The sequence below is a fragment of the Oncorhynchus masou genome, chromosome 24, assembly GCF_036934945.1.
Source record: "Oncorhynchus masou masou isolate Uvic2021 chromosome 24, UVic_Omas_1.1, whole genome shotgun sequence".
Lineage (NCBI taxonomy): Eukaryota > Metazoa > Chordata > Actinopteri > Salmoniformes > Salmonidae > Oncorhynchus > Oncorhynchus masou.
Window position 1 is genome coordinate 90,322,472 of NC_088235.1, and position 16,188 is coordinate 90,338,659.

At 41.1% G+C, this 16,188-nt stretch overlaps 1 protein-coding gene across 1 annotated transcript; it reads left to right on the forward strand.

The window, feature by feature from the left end:
* The first annotated feature begins 683 nt into the window (after nt 1–683).
* LOC135512983 (protein sel-1 homolog 3-like) lies at nt 684–15,652 on the forward strand. The gene is made up of 24 exons (XM_064935555.1): nt 684–1,017; nt 1,615–2,185; nt 2,403–2,529; nt 3,177–3,298; nt 3,465–3,580; nt 4,599–4,663; nt 4,867–4,990; nt 5,143–5,275; nt 5,448–5,588; nt 5,724–5,947; nt 6,058–6,237; nt 6,326–6,448; nt 6,584–6,724; nt 6,834–6,896; nt 6,984–7,160; nt 7,271–7,398; nt 9,416–9,499; nt 9,690–9,771; nt 9,972–10,047; nt 10,270–10,373; nt 10,545–10,666; nt 10,777–10,891; nt 11,300–11,363; nt 11,905–15,652. Exons 1-24 carry the CDS (start codon nt 952–954, stop codon nt 12,204–12,206), a joined length of 3,450 nt encoding a protein of 1,149 aa, XP_064791627.1. The 5' UTR covers nt 684–951; the 3' UTR covers nt 12,207–15,652.
* The last annotated feature ends 536 nt before the right edge of the window (nt 15,653–16,188 follow it).

Sequence of the window (16,188 nt, forward strand, 5' to 3'; positions counted from 1 at the left end):
GTCTGTTTTGTGCTAAATTGGGTCTTAAATTCGAATGGTAAACTCATAGTTTATATCTGTTGATAATTTTGACGCCAGGCTGCTGAAGGTGAAGACCGTTTCTAAACCCAGAGGTGCAACATCGCGAGACTTCCGGGAACGATTGCGAAACAGACCAGGCAGGGGTTTGAGAAGTCAATGAGAAAGGTGAACAATTCTTCCTTAGTTGTACATTTTTTCAAAATCTAAAGGCACAACCTAGATTCCAGCAAATGTTTTACATAGTTTAACCTGATATTACTCCAACCTCGTGAAAGTGACAAACTGACACATTTTAATTTGCGTCAAAAACAACTTTATATCGAACGAGTTCCTAAAATTATAAGACTTGCACATGCGCAATTGATGTGATTCTGTGCAGCCAAGACATCGCCTACAAGTGTGATGGGGGATTTCTGTTGGAGAAGCACTTTATGCTTATCTTCACACTGTACTGTCTTTGGCTTTATCGTGCGATAAACTGATTTCCTCGTGTTTATGGAACATTGGTGCTGTGAGATTATGATGTATGAGGAGAAACGTGTTGCTGAAATACTGCCTAGGAATGTATCCAATGATGATGTTTAATACATAATATTTTTTTTGCCACTCTGCACAACCTCGCCAAAGGATCACTGGCTCTGTCGGGGGCGAATGACAGAGTAGCGGAAAGATTTAGTGTATCGTCAGGCTAATTTTGCACGGCGTAATAGGCTCCACCTGCAGAACAGGTGCTACCACATAGCTCCACCTGTATCACAGAAGTGAGGAATAACGAGGCAACGCAACAGAAAGCCGTATTTGGATTAATAACAATGAATTTATCACATTAATACAACTATAACCACGATTTGAACATTAAATAACATTCGATATAGTCCTAAAAAATCGGGAAGACAGAATTCAAGGATTGTATGAAATGCACACTTGAAAATGAAAGTTTTTGAAAGTTTTAACCTTTGTGGACATGCTGTCTCCGTTGTAATTGTTTTGTCGCTGGTAAGAAATATACACAATTGAGTATCTAATACAAGGATAATGAATATGACTATGTAAACGGTAATCTATTTGAATAAATTGCAAACTTGTCTAAATATTTGTGTGTAGTTTACAGACTACCACCACACATCACAACTCACAACTAATATCCACAAATGTCACATTTAGTGCCTGGTCAATAGCTGACCTCGTTTCAAATGTGATGTTTAATATGTACATACCAGACTAGGCCCATGATGCTTTTGGCCATTTTCAGCTATTTAAATCTGTATGAATATGCATTTGACCAGTCTTAAATTTCAACAAAGTGATTATATTCCAGCCATAACACACTGATAGTCACCAGTGTTGCCTGGAGGCATCTCCAAATGGATCTTACAAACAAGTTAGAGTGAGGAAAATTCCCCCAGGCTTTACTCATTATTTCAGTTTTCTTGGTTTTATAAAGGGATAATACACTAGAGACATGACCTATTTATTACAGTAAACCATTCAAGGAGAGGTCTTCTGAACACCAAGCAAGAATGCTATGCAATGGACTTAACGTTACTGTTGAATCCAGCTAATTTCCACCTATATTTAATTCATCTCGACCAGGCACTATGTGAGTCTTCATCCCACATCATGCCTACCTCCTCATCCACAGCTGGAGAGAGCTCAGTGCTGCATGGTGATTCCATACAGTTTGACTTGGTCCCAGACATAGTGATGCATGGCTCAGTGGTCCAAGTTAGTTACCAGTGCTCCAGGGCCTGTGAGGTGGGAGTGGAGGTGGTGGTCTCCACACAGACAAAGACAGGAGTGGCTGTCTTCAGGAGGAGATGGACCAACCACAGACGCCTCCGTGTCCCCAGGACTCATCCAGTGAAGCTTTGGTTCCCTCCAGGCATGGCCTACAGAAAGGACCTCCCCATGAGGCGCACATTGGACGTCCATAATGTGATGGTTCGAGCCTGGTTGGACCACCTTGAGCAAGGCAAAGGAGACAAAGGCCATGTGAAGAGGACCAGCACATACAATGGGTCCCTGGTGAGGACGTTCAAAGTGCTTCAGGCAGTACTTCCCTCTGAGCGTCCAGCTAGACTTTATCCTGGGTGCCCCTCCTGGATGGCTGATCTTATGTGGCAGCTGACCAGAGACAGAATCCGCCAGTGCCCACATGAGTCAGGTCTGGTCTCAATCAACCAATCAGGTTTTGTACTATATGTGTGTGTTACAATTAGACTCACATTGCTGTCAAGTACACTTTATGATAAATAGTTTGGTGCCAGTGAATTGAGACATAGAAAGAAAAATACTGACATTATTTATTTTGTTAAAGAAGGTATTCTCAGTCCTTGTTATAGTTTTAGTGTATACTAATATTTTCTTGAATTGATTTGTAGACACTGTGGATATATTGACATTTCCAATGGTTAGCACTGGAAAGAGTTTTGGAGTGATTCGCAAGATCCACCCTTTCATCAACAGAGATCTTGAGAGAGATCGTGTCCTCACTGTGGAGCAGCCCAGGTTTGGATTTAACTTCCCTCTAAATAGTATTTATTTGCATTCATGACACATTTCCCTACGTTATCACGAGGGCTGATCCTTTGGGTAGTCTTGTGGACAACAACTGCACTGACAATGGCACCTGGAATGACTCACATAAACATGAATAAGTATAACCAGTATAATGCCAAATTAATTATACAATATATATTATGACCTCTCTTACAAAGTGAGTTATTTTAAAGTTCAACTAAAAGGGTCCATGATTTAGCATTTTGAAAATGATAGTTTCAGTCATCTGATATTTCTGACTCCATGCACCTCCTTAGGTCAGTTACAGAAAGATCTCTGTCTGTTCAATGCTGACAGCTCATTTCACTTCCATTTTTAATTCACTTAGCATATACATTTCCATATGCTACAGTTCTTTATTGTTTACACGCTTTAAACAATGCATTGAAAGATCAGCGAACTAACCTATGTAGAAGATGATACCAGTGGGCATGCTTTATGGATGCTTAAGGATGGATGCATAATCTAAAATCTAATCAAGATATAATCACAGATTACAACTACACAAATTCATTAAATCTCCTCCCTGCGGCAGCTATGGAACAGTGACACAGAAAATGTAATGCGAAAGATCTCATTAATCTCCCTTTCCCCAGTATCACAGTGTCTATATGGGTCTTTCTGGTGCAGTGGTGTGACAAGGAACTGTGTGGAATCATCCATCATGTTGATCAGAACAGCAAATACGACACTCCTCTGATGCAGCTCACTAACACAGGTGAGGCATAGCATGGTCTAACATGATACTTATGATGTAATGTTGGACTGTGAATGGGATCAAGCTGCTGTGTCTTTGAGCGGTAGGTAGTGTTATGATTGGATATCAGCATGCATTATGGTAGATGTCTGTCTTAGGATTTAATAAAGTACTGTCTACTGTTTAGGAGATATCATAATTCAGGTTCGTGTGGTGTCTGGGGGAGATAAGGCATTCAGAGCCCACACAGCTCTGCCTCTCTGGACCTGGATCAGACTAGACTGCTTCATACAAGGCTCTAAGGTACCATACAATTGAATTTAATAAACTATTATTCCAATGATTGGAAATTGGATTTATCACCAGCAAGATGTACTGAACAGAAATCTAAATTAAACATGCATTAATTGAAAATATTTTACTAAGTTGCATTTCATATTCATAAGAAATCAGGCAATTTAAATTAATTCATTAGGCCTTAATCTATGGATTTCACATGACTGGCCAGTGGTACTGGGGAGCCAGGCCCAGCCATTCAGAATGAGGTTTTCCCCACAAACGGCCTTTATTACAGACATAAATAATCCTCATCATCCACCACCCTTCAGACGTTCCCACAGGTGAAGAAGCTGGATGTGGAGGTCCTGGTCTGGCGTGTTTACATGTGTTCTGCGGCCAGTTGGACGTACTGTCAAATTCTATAAAACGACAATGGAGGCAGCTTATAGTAGAGAAATGAACATTAAATTATCTGGCAACAGCTCTGGTGGACATTCCTGCAGACAGCATGCCAATTGCATGCTTCCTCAAAACTTATGACATCTGTGGCATTGTGTTGTGTGAAAAAACTACACATTTTAAAGTGGCCTGTTATTGTCCCCAGCACAAGGTGCACCTGTGTAATGGTCATGCTGTTTAATCAGCTTCTTGATATGCCACACTTGTCAGGTGGATGGATACACTTGGTAAAGGATAAATGCTTACTAACAGGGATGTAAACACATTTGTACACAACCTTTGAGATAAAGAAGCTTTTTGTGTGTATAGAAAATGTCTGTGATTTTTTATTTCAGATCATGAAACATGGGACCAACACTTTACATGTTTTGTTTATATTTTTGTTCAGTGTACATACAGCAACAACATATGCGTCAGAGACACAATTGGTAGCTTAGGGTGCTACAGTTAGGAATGGGGTATATCATTAAAGTCCCATGTCAGAATCTACATCCCATCTTTTCACATCATGGTATTTATATATAGTTTATATATTGGAGTTTTGGGGCTATGATTATGAATTTATGTCTTGTGTGTCTTTCAGGTGACACTGCAAGTTAAACCTGAAATGGCATCGGGAGGAATGGTGGGGAACACACACATATTTGAGTAAGGCATCAAAGCTTTTTGGATAATTGCAAACTTTTTTCTGACATAAATATTTTGATATGTAAACACTGAAATGGGATTGGAGTGAACTTTGGTGTTTTTAAGACTTGCACACTTCAAACTGCACCAAAAGCCTTGGGGAGAGCTTTGCATAACTTAGTGTCAATATTTATTTCGAATGTTGAGTGTTGAATATTTTGCAGCTTTCAGAGTGACATCCATTACAATGACACTGGTGGATACTTTGTGATTGGAGGGGGCAGGTTCATGCCAGGTTTCCATGGCTATTTTGGACCAATCAAATACTATCGTTTGGGCACAGAAAAGGTGTGTTCAAATGCCTTAACTTTTTTAAAACAATTGTTCAATATGAGAAATGAAAATGTACAGAAATGTACTATATAGGCCTTACTGTACTACTGTATTAAGAGGTATATGTTCATGTTGTTACAGTTTTATGACATTTAAATATATTACAGGTGATCAACTTCCTTTCCCCTGCCAAGACATTAGAGGGCCTGGAAAAGACTCACAGAGAGTGTGATGTTATCAGAGAAGTCACTGCAGCCTTTCTTCAGGCTGTGACACACAACCAGGAAGTCTTTATGACAGGTGAGCTCTATACTGTGTAGATTCATGTTTAGTCATCTGTGTGAGTGGTGTGCCAACACCAAATGGATCTGTGTCTTGAAGGCAAACCCTAGCACTGTGAATATGGAGTCTGGGGTAGTTTTATGCCACATTATTTTGGAGAAACCAGATCTGACTGAGTTAGATTTTTCAGGTTTGTGTCACTCTCACTACATCAGTTTATGGAGAAGGTTTGGACAGAATACATGTAGGCAGACATGGACCTGGGAAGCACAGAAGAAGCACCGTGTACTTTTCACCTTCTTAGAGACCCAGCTAAAGGACTTCACCACAGGTATATTACCTATAGGCTACCCATCTCATACAGGTGCCTTATGTACTTAAACCTACATCGCCTGCAGGTAGTGTTTGACTGCACCTCACATATTCTTGTTTACATTTACTGTATCTACTCCATTGATACCTGTAGGAACTAAGAACAGGAGATCACCCCTTTACCTTGGAAGCAGATTGTTTGAGCATGTAGTGAATAGACTGTCCAATAGAGGAAGCAACCAGATGGACTCCACCACCACCACCTCCTCCCTGATAGCCCTGCTGCAGATGTCCTCCTGCTATGGCTACCACCACTCCTCCTTGCTGCTCTCCACCATCCACCTGGCTGGCCTGGGGGCCCCTGTGGACCAACAGCAGGTAACGACCAGTCACCTGACCTCGTCACGGGTAATACCACCTTTGTCATGAGCTGTATGTGACCCCGGACCCATGATGAGTGACCTTGTTATGACCTCTGTGTATTCCAGGGTCATGTCTACAGTCTGATTGGTGCCCTGGGAGACAACCGTTTAGCCCTCATGCATTTGGGCTACAAACACACACAAGGAATTGACGGGTTCCCCAAAGACTTTGACATGGCATACAGTTACTACTCCAATGTTGGGGCACAGACCAGTATTGACCAAGGCCGGGTACTGGGGAATCAGGTGAATTTATAAAAAAAGGACTTGTGGAACTTTAGTTGTACTGTTACGTTAGTATAACTGTTAACCATACATTTCCTCTCACCCCAAGCAACATATCACGGAGCACATTCTTATAAGCAACGAGGACCACCTGAACAGCCTAACTCATGAGACAGGTGACACCTTTCAGTATATCAAACTTCAAGCTGACAGAGGAGACGTTGAATCACAGGTACAGTATATATCAAAATACTTAGAATTCATTGCACTTTTAGTCTAGACTAAAGTACTTAGAACCCTCTTCTACGTCAAGTTAGGAATGATTCAAGGGAATCAATCTGAAAATGACACAACTTCATTTATGCAGAAACTTCTTGCAAAGCTTCTATTCTGGGGTCAAAATGGTGTCTCTAAGGACGTTGGGAGTGCAGTTAAGTGGTATGCTAAGAGTGCCATGGAGCTGGAGGATCCTGCAGCGATGTATGAGTACTCTATCTTATTATTTAAGGTAAGCATCATGTCTTGTGTAAGTAGGGGATATAGGACTTCAATATTGCCAGATATGTGTTGTGTATGTGTAGACTGATTAGAGGACTGATCGATAATGGTCTCTCCAGGGACAGGGGGTGAAGAGGAACATGACTCTGGGTCTTCAGATATTGGAGAAAGCTGCAGCCAAGGTATGTGTGCTGTAATACTCTACCTTGTGGTGTGTGTTTGTGTGTGTCTATGTGTGCTTGCCTTTAATGTGCATCTCTGACCCCCAGGGTTCAGTCCAAGCCTTGAATGGGCTGGGATGGTATTACAGCACCATACTGAGAGACTACAAGACTGCCTACAAGTACTTTGAACAGGCTGCCCACAATGGCAGTCATGACGGCATGTTTAACCTGGGTGTGTATCACTTAAATGGGAAGAACCCACACAACCCAGAAAAGAATGAGGTAGGACCAACTTCACCCATCCTTTTTCAAATCTACTTGAGTTTTAAGTTGGAAGCCTTTTTCAGGTTTATGAAGGGTCTAATACTCATTGTGTTTTCTGTACTCCCCAGACTGCTGCGTTTCATCTCTTCCTAAACTCCTCCCTCTATGGTCACGTGGACGGGGCGGTGGAGGCGGCCTGGTACCTGTCCACAGGAAACCTGGAGGGGGTCTCCCGGGACACAGAGAGGGCTGTGATGTAAGTCTCTATTCCGCTCAGCTCAGGGAGTGAAGAAAACCACTGTATGGTCCACTGCACCAGAGGGTAGCTGCAGAAAAGTGTCATCTGACTAAATGCTGGACTAATTTAAGGACCTGTGTATTTGCATATATAAAAATAAGTGCCACTGTCACAGCGTGGCTTAGAGCGAGAGACCCTGCGAAGTGCAGTTACTCGTCTTATGAATCCCCAGATGAATCTGTTAGTGTCACAAAAATATCTTAGATCAGGGCTGATGCATCAGAGTAAGAGTAAACCTTTAGTCACTGAGCTTATTGTAGTCCTTGGTGTTCTGTACCAAATGTGTACAGTCGTGGTCAAAAGTTTTGAGTATGACACAAATATTAATTTTCACAAAGTCTGCTGCCTCAGTTTGTATGATGGCAATTTGCATATACTCCAGAATGTTATAAAGAGTGATCAGATGAATTGCAATTAATTGCAAAGTCCCTCTTTGCCATGCAAATGAACTGAATCCCCAAAAAAAACATTTCCACTGCATTTCAGCCCTGCCACAAAAAGACCAGCTGACATCATCTCAGTGATTCTCTCGTTAACACAGGTGTGAGTGTTGACAAGGACAAGGCTGGAGATCACTCTGTCATGCTGATTGAGTTTGAATAACAGACTGGAAGCTTCAGAAGGAGGGTGGTGCTTGGAATCATTGTTTTTCCTCTGTCAGCCATGGTTACCTGCAAGGAAACACGTGCCATCATCATTGCTTTGCACAAAAAGGGCTTCACAGGCAAGGATATTGCTGCCATTAAGATTGCACCTAAATCAACCATTTATCGGATCATCAAGAACTTCAAGGAGAGCGGTTCAATTGTTGTGAAGAAGTCTTCAGGGCGCCCAAGAAAGTCCAGCAAGCGCCAGGACCGTCTCCTAAAGTTGATTCAGCTGCGGGATCGGGGCATCACCAGTACAGAGCATGCTCAGGAATGGCAGCAGGTAGGTGTGAGTGCATTTGCACGCACAGTGAGGCGAAGACTTTTGGAGGATGGCCTGGTGTCAAGAAGGGCAGCAAAGAAGCCACTTCTCTCCAGGAAAAACATCAGGGACAGACTGATTTTCCACAAAAGGTACAGGGATTGGACTGCTAAGGACTGGGGTAAAGTCATTTTCTCTGATGAATCCCCTTTCCGATTGTTTGGGGCATCCGGAAAAAAGCTTGTCCTGAGAAGACAAGGTGAGCGCTACCATCAGTCCTGTGTCATGCTAACAGTAAAGAATCCTGAGACCATTCATGTGTGGGGTTGCTTCTCAGCCAATGAAGTGGGTTCACTCACAATTTTACCTAAGAACACAGCCATGAATAAAGAATGGTACCAACACATCCTCTGAGAGCAACTTCTCCCAACCATCCAGGAACAGTTTGGTGACGAACAATGCATTTTCCAGCATGATGGAGCACCTTGTCATAAGGCAAAAGTGATAACTAAGTGGCTCGGGGGACAAAACATGGATATTATGGGTCCATGGCCAGGAAACTCCCCAGACCTTAATCCCGTTGAGAACTTGTGGTCAATCCTCAAGAGGCGGGTGGACAAACAAAACCCCACAAATTCTGACAAACTCCAAGCATTGATTATGCAAGAATGGGCTGCCATCAGTCAGGATGTGGCCCAGAAGTTAATTGACAGCATGCCAGGGCAGATTGCAGAGGTCTTGAAAAAGAAGGGTCAACACTGCAAATACTCTTTTCATCAACTTCATGTAATTGTCAATGAAATCCTTTGCCACTTATGAAATGCTTGTAATTATACTTCAGTATTCCATAGTAACATCTGACAACATATCTAAAGACACTGAAGCAGCAAACTTTGTGGAAATTAATATTTGTGTAATTCTCAAAACATTTGGCCACGACTGTACTTTCTGTTGTTTTACGGTAGTAATGATGTCATGATAATAACAATAGTTTATTGATGTCGTTATGTGATGAACCTCTCTGATTCAGTACATGTTTTATGTATTATGTTGTCCTGCCCTCTAGCATGCTGAAACAGATCTGTGAGCAGAATGGTTACCTGGGATACATCGTAAGAGAGGCTCTCCAAGCCTACCTCCAGGGCTTCTTGTGAGAGAAGCAAAATATACTCTAGTTCATCAATCCAATTCTCCTCATATTCATTTGATTTGTCAAATCGAGTTACTGATGTTACAGTGTGTGTGTGTGTGTGTGTGTGTGTGTGTGTGTGTGTGTGTGTGTGTGTGTGTGTGTGTGTGTGTACATGGGTATGGGTTGATGTATTGTATTGTTCCTAAAGGGGAGAGGCTCTGGTCAGGTATGCCTTTGCCGCTGAAACAGGTTTGGGAGTGGCCCAGAATAATGTTGCCTACCTATGTGAGGTAAGGAGTCTGGCATTTGAATTCTTATTTTCTCATAGAAAGATACTGCATCTCTCATATTCTTCTAAAGCCAATTAGTTCAGATTTAGTGACACATTAATTTGAGAGACACACAAAGACACCCCAGGGCATTGACAGAGAGACATTCATTACCATAAGCCATATCATACACTTGAGTTACCACTCTTTTTTGATTGCAGGAGTTGAAGCAGAGCTATGATTGTCAATGGAGGTATTATAACCATTCCACAATGAACTATGCCCCACATGATTCTGGTGAGTTCCTGTCCTACAGTGTCCTCACAGACTATAGTCAGTAGTGGAAAAGCTAGTTTACATAAAGCACCTGTTTCATCTGTTAGCATGGTCCCAGATCTGTTTGTGCTCTTGCCAACTCCATTGCTTTCATTGTCAAGCCAAACATTTGGCATTACAAAGAGTGACAATGAGTAGGCATGATGGCACAGACTGACACTCAGGCTATCGCTCTGGTTCCAGGTTTGCTGAAGATGGGCGACTACTACTACTCAAGCAGCAGGCTAGGAGCTGTTGATCAGGCTATATCACTGTACAGCAGAGCAGCCCTTGCAGGCAGTTCTCAGGTGTCTTACCATGTATTATCACTGTCATTTACATGCTACAATTAAGCCTCCAGAATCTTTGAGCCTTCTGTAAAAGTAACAGTAATCAGAATTATAATGCGCTCATACATGTCAGTTTGCATGTTTTTGATTACTGTTCTTATAATGATTTTTTTCCTTATGAACCCTCAGGGAATATATAAGTTGGTGGTTTTGGCAGAAGAGGGACATGATGTCCCATTGATCATCAGAGACAGATTAAACATATCAATTCATGATGGGCTCGACATTGTGGTGGAGAGACTCTTACAAAGGTACTTCCCCTTCTATATAGCAGAATCATATCAGACTCATCATGACTAATGAATAATAGACTGTGTATGCCAATGCCAATGCTTTGTTTTGTTCTGTTTTTCCCCCATAGATGTGTAGAGTTGGATGAAGATGAGGATCTGACACCATGTACTTTAACTCTACTCAGAGTCCGCATGGGAAAATCCTGGAGAAAAATGACTCAAGACCCTATACAGCTGTCACTGGTAGGCCTTTATCTTTAAGTATGACAAGGACCAGGGTTTCTCCTGCTCATCATGTGATCTGACCATGACTAGTCAGACCCATATGACAATGTCTTTATCAATCACATCCCACTGGTCACTGACGTCAGCTCAAATTTCATCATGTCATTGGATTTAGGTTAAGATTTGGGTGAAAAAAAGACGAAATGGCCTTACGTTGTTGACTTTTTGCAAATCCAATCAGATTTCCTCATTGATTCAACCTCTTCACATTGATTATTTTGGTTGAAATGACATGGGAACAATGTTGATTCAACCTGTTTTTTGCCAAGTGGGATAGCTCATGGTTTTTAACTAAATAAAATGCAAGACAATTTCCAAGCTGTCTAATGGAAATGCAAATGTGATCCTGTATATCCTGTCTTCCAGGTTTACATATCTGTCGTTACTCTCATCATTGCTCTCATTACTGTGCTAATCCAAAGTGCTCTTGGTAAGTCAGTTTCCTGAATACCTCCTTGCTAAAATACTGTTACATTTCAGTGTAATAGTGAATAGTCTTAATGTCCACCTACCATGATCACATTATCCATATCTTATCACCACCTCTGTATAGGCATCTACATATGTATGCCACACGGTGGTACTGTTGCCTCAGTTGGTTATCTGTCACAAACTTGTTGTGTTACAGCTACAGCCTAATGTTAAATACATCAGAGGAGGTTGGTGAAGGGAGGACCGCTTATAATAATGGCTGGATTGGAATCAATGGAATGGTATCAAAAACTTGGAAACCATGTGTTTGATAGTGTCCCATTTATTCCATTCCATCCATTACAATGAGCATGTCCTCCGATTTAGCCACCATTTGAATACTGTGCCGTTCTGCACGTGTCATATTTATTTTTGTCCCCTACATTGTAAATATAGAAAGGCCATGTTAAATTGTAAAAACGACCCATTGTTTTTTCATGACAAACTCTTGTGATTTATTACATCAATGCTTGACTGGTAAACAATTTCTTTGCCTCCAGAGTGTCTCCAAGTGCACATCCCAGCTGGACAACATAGGCATACCACTGACCGTGCAGTAGATGACAGGACAGGGACATCCCCTGTCAATCAAGCAGAAGTCAATGGGAATGGACAGCAGGATCAGAATGACCCCATCAGGAGAGAAGACAGAATGTCCAGAACTGTTAGAATGGCCCAGGGTCTATGGTCCATTCTACTGAGTGATGGACAGAGAGTGCAGCAGACAGTTGACCTGGCTGTTACTGTGTCTGGGGTGTGTCTCTGTGTCCTCTGCACATTGATCCTCCATCATCTGCTCTGATAGTTGTCTTACACAGCACAGGAAATGCCTGAGACAGAAGATAACATATAAAGGAATGTATATGCTTTATGTTGGGAAGCAAGCCTGTAAATATTATAAAACTGCATTTTCTGAGATATCTGACTAATTTTAACTGACAAGTGGGAGTGAACAGACTCATATGACTGATACAGATGTAGGATCTTAATTTGATCACTCTTTTGTTGCTGAGAAGTTTTCTGTACAGCAGGAAATGCAGATGAACTTTGTGATTTGCATAAATTCACTGAAAACTCACATTTACAAACAGTTACATTAACAGTATTGCACTTTTCATGTAGCCTACTTTTGGCCAGCTAATAGCCTAACCGCTGAGCAACATTGTGGACTAAATGTTCAAAACCTGTTGCTGCAGGATTATTTTTCTGTGACAATATAGGGCAAATTAAGATCTTACATCTGTAGGTGTATGAGTCTGCTATCTGTTTGTTTTGTTTCAGCCACATGGTGCTGAATCACACGTTTTTTTCTGGGGCTCCTAAACGTCTGTCTGTTTGGGGCCGGTACGTTAGGTTAGTCCAAGGCCGATCAGAAGGACTAGTGTTTGCTGGTTAACTTATTACAGTTTTTGTCTGAACAATTGTCCAGAATCTGCTTGATTTATTGGTAAGGGTTATGAATCATACGTACAGTTAAAGTCTGAAGTTTACATACACCGTAGCCAAATACATTTAAACTCAGTTTTTCACAATTCCTGACATTTAATCTTAGTAAAAATTTCCTGTCTTAGGTCAGTTAGGATCACCACTTAATTTTAAGAATGTGAAATGTCAGAATAATAGTAGAGATCTTGGTGGTTCCAAACTTCTTCCATTTAAGAATAATGGAGGCCACTGTGTTCTTGGGAACCTTCAATACTGCAGAAATGTTTTGGTATCCGCTCCTGTATCGGAGCTTTACGGACAATTCCTTCGACCTCGTTGCTTGGTTTTTGCTCTGACATGCACTGTCAACTGTGGGACCTTATATAGACAGGTGTGTGCCTTTCCAAATCATGTACAATCAATTGAATTTACCGCAGGTGGACTCCAATGAAGTTGTAGAAACATCTCAAGGATGATCAATGGAAACAGGATGCACCTGAGCTCAATTTCGAGTCTCATAGCAAAGGGTCTGAATACTTATGTAAATAAAAAAAACTAGATTTCTGTTTTAAATTGTTCATACATTTGCGAAAATGTCTAAAAACCTGTTTTCATTTTGTCAGGTGCATTAGGGACACTCATGTGATAATAATAAATGCCATTTAGCAGACACTTTTATCCATAGCAACTTACAATCATGCATGCATACATTTTAGATATGGGTGGCCCCAGCGGGAATCAAACTGACAATATTTGCTGTTGTAAGCGCCATGCTCTACCGAATGAGCCACACAGGACCACCTATGTTGTAACAATCTGTCAGTCGATGACACAGTCGATGATGTAGCACGCAACCATTGGTTGATGTCTGCAATGTCTGGGCAGGAGCAAAAGTACTATCCTTTGCTTGCTCATAGTTAAAATCCCATGATGTACACCAGATGACATCATCCAGAATAGCATTTTATATTGTGATTAACAAGATGCTTCATGATGGTTAAATGCAGCTGTGTCAGTTAGGATTACCACTTAATTTTAAGAAAGTGAAATGTCAGAATAATAGTAGAGATAATCATTTATTTCAGCTTTTATTTCTTTCATCACATTCCCAGTGGGTCAGAAGTTTAAAAAACTCAATTAGTATTTGGTAGCATTACCTGTAAATTGTTTAACTTGGGTGAAACATTTCGGGTAGACATTTCGGGCAAACTTCCACAAACCTACACAATAATTTTGGCCCATTCCTCTTGACAGAGCTGACCCATTTGCGACCAAGCTCTAACTTCCTGACTGATGTCTTGAGATGTTGCTTCAATATATCTCATGATGCTATCTATTTTGTGAAGTGCACCAGTCCCTCCTGCAGCAAAGCACCACCACAACATGATGCTCCCACCCTCGGGCTTCACGGTTGGGATGGTGTTCTTCGGCTTGCAAGCGTCCACCTTTTTCCTCCAAACATAACGATGGTCATTATGGCCAAACAGTTCTATTTTTGTTTCATCAGACCAGAGGACATTTCTCCAAAAAGTACAATCTTTGTCCCCATGTGCAGTTGCAAAGCGTAGTCTTGTCTTTTTTATGGTGGTTTTGGAGCAGTGGCTTCTTCCTTGCTGAGCTACCTTTTCAGGTTATGTCGATATAGGACTCGTTTTACTGTGGATATAGATACTTTTGTACCTGTACCCTCCAGCAACTTCACAAGGTCCTTTGGTGTTGTTCTGTGATTGATTTGCACTTTTCTCACCAAAGTATGTTCATCTTTAGGAGATAGAAAGAGGCACTGAGTTTGAAGGTAGGCCTTGAAATACATCCACAGGTACATCTCCAATTGACTCAAATGATGTCAATTTGCCTTCCAGAATCTTTTAAAGCCATGACATCATTTTCTGGAATTTTCCAAGCTGTTTAAAGGCACAGTCAACTTAGTGTATGTAACTTCTGACCCACTGGAATTGTGATACAGTGAACTATAAGTTAAATAATCTGTCTGTTAACAATTATTGGAAAAATGACTTGCCAAAACTATAGTTTGTTAACAAGAAATGTGTGGAGTGGTTGAAAAACGAGTTTTAATAACTCCAACCTAAGTGTATGTAAACTTCCGGCTTCAACTGTAACTATGATGGGTTACCCAGAGTAAATATGGTGGGTCCACAAGAGTATGTGCAGTGTGTGCAGCATTCCTAGACCCTTGCCCAGGGTTAAGTCTGAATTTTATTCATGCAATGAACTGTCTGTTCTCAGTATGTGGGTCAATGAGTGAGATATGATTGTATTCTGTGAAACACACTACGCCCCGTCTTCATGTAGATACAGTACTTCAGATAAGGATTTCGTATTATGGGGATGGTAGAACTGTTACTCTGTATCTGAGTTATGGATTTCATAATAGGTTGGGGAACTTTGAGGAGTTAAACAGCAGCATCCTTTCTAGTATTTGCTTGATCAGCTGTTATTTACAGCATAAACTGCAACTGTTGGGGGGCTCTCTCTTTCTCATTAATATGCAGTTATTTAATCATTATGTGACGATTGATATTACCTTGAATCTTGGCAACAACAAACACTGTGGCCAAATGTAATAAATGTGACAGTTTAACTGCTGTCACGTTGTACTTTGTAATACTGTTCTGTTTAGTCAAACTCATTTAATAGAAATGTTTCCCAAGGGCAACCTTTATAATCATTTATGTTTTTTTTTCATGGAGACTTTTTGACTTTGTCAACATCCAGGACATACAGAGATTGAGTTGATGTGTGGTCTCAGCCATGCATTATACCATAGTCTATAAACTGTCCTTTCAGAAAATAAAGACCAACATTTATTTGAAACAGCTGAGTATTCAACTATCTATCCAAGGTTATCACCAGTTCCAGAACTTTCTCTACCTGCATATTTTCTTTAATTACTATAACATTACTCAGTCTGAAAGAATAGATTGAATTGGTAATGTATGAATCAATATTTGAGAAATCATAGCAATGATAACCTTGTATTTGGTTTTCTGATTTGCTGCCATTTGTGCCAATTGATGTAGACACTGTAGTTAACTATAAAGTACTATCACCGTATTCAGAGTTCTACTCATGAAGTGCACCTTGGCTTGAGCAGGGGTGGTCTCCCAGGTGAACTATAGGGCAGGACAGGCAAATGCGTGGCAGGAGGTGATGCAGCGTGCGCACAGTGTACCTGCTGGTCTCTATGGGCCAGCAGGATGTTGGCCTTCACTCCTGACCAGGGAAAGGTTCTGCCCAGATAGCTACTGTCCAAAGGCACATTGATACATTTCACTTACTACTATCAGTAGTACACACTGATTCAACCTCCCAAAAACCGGCTACAGCAATGGAGCACA

What these genes read in the sequence shown, in the direction of transcription:
- LOC135512983 (XM_064935555.1), top strand. Translation starts at nt 952, where the DNA reads ATGAAAGTTTTTGAAAGTTTTAACCTTTGTGGACATGCTGTCTCCGTT. An exon ending in CCAGGAAGTCTTTATGACAG is followed by an intron (nt 5,276 to 5,447) that starts GTGAGCTCTATA and finishes TAGATTTTTCAG; the next exon opens with GTTTGTGTCACTCTCACTAC. An exon ending in TGGAGAAAGCTGCAGCCAAG is followed by an intron (nt 6,897 to 6,983) that starts GTATGTGTGCTG and finishes TCTGACCCCCAG; the next exon opens with GGTTCAGTCCAAGCCTTGAA.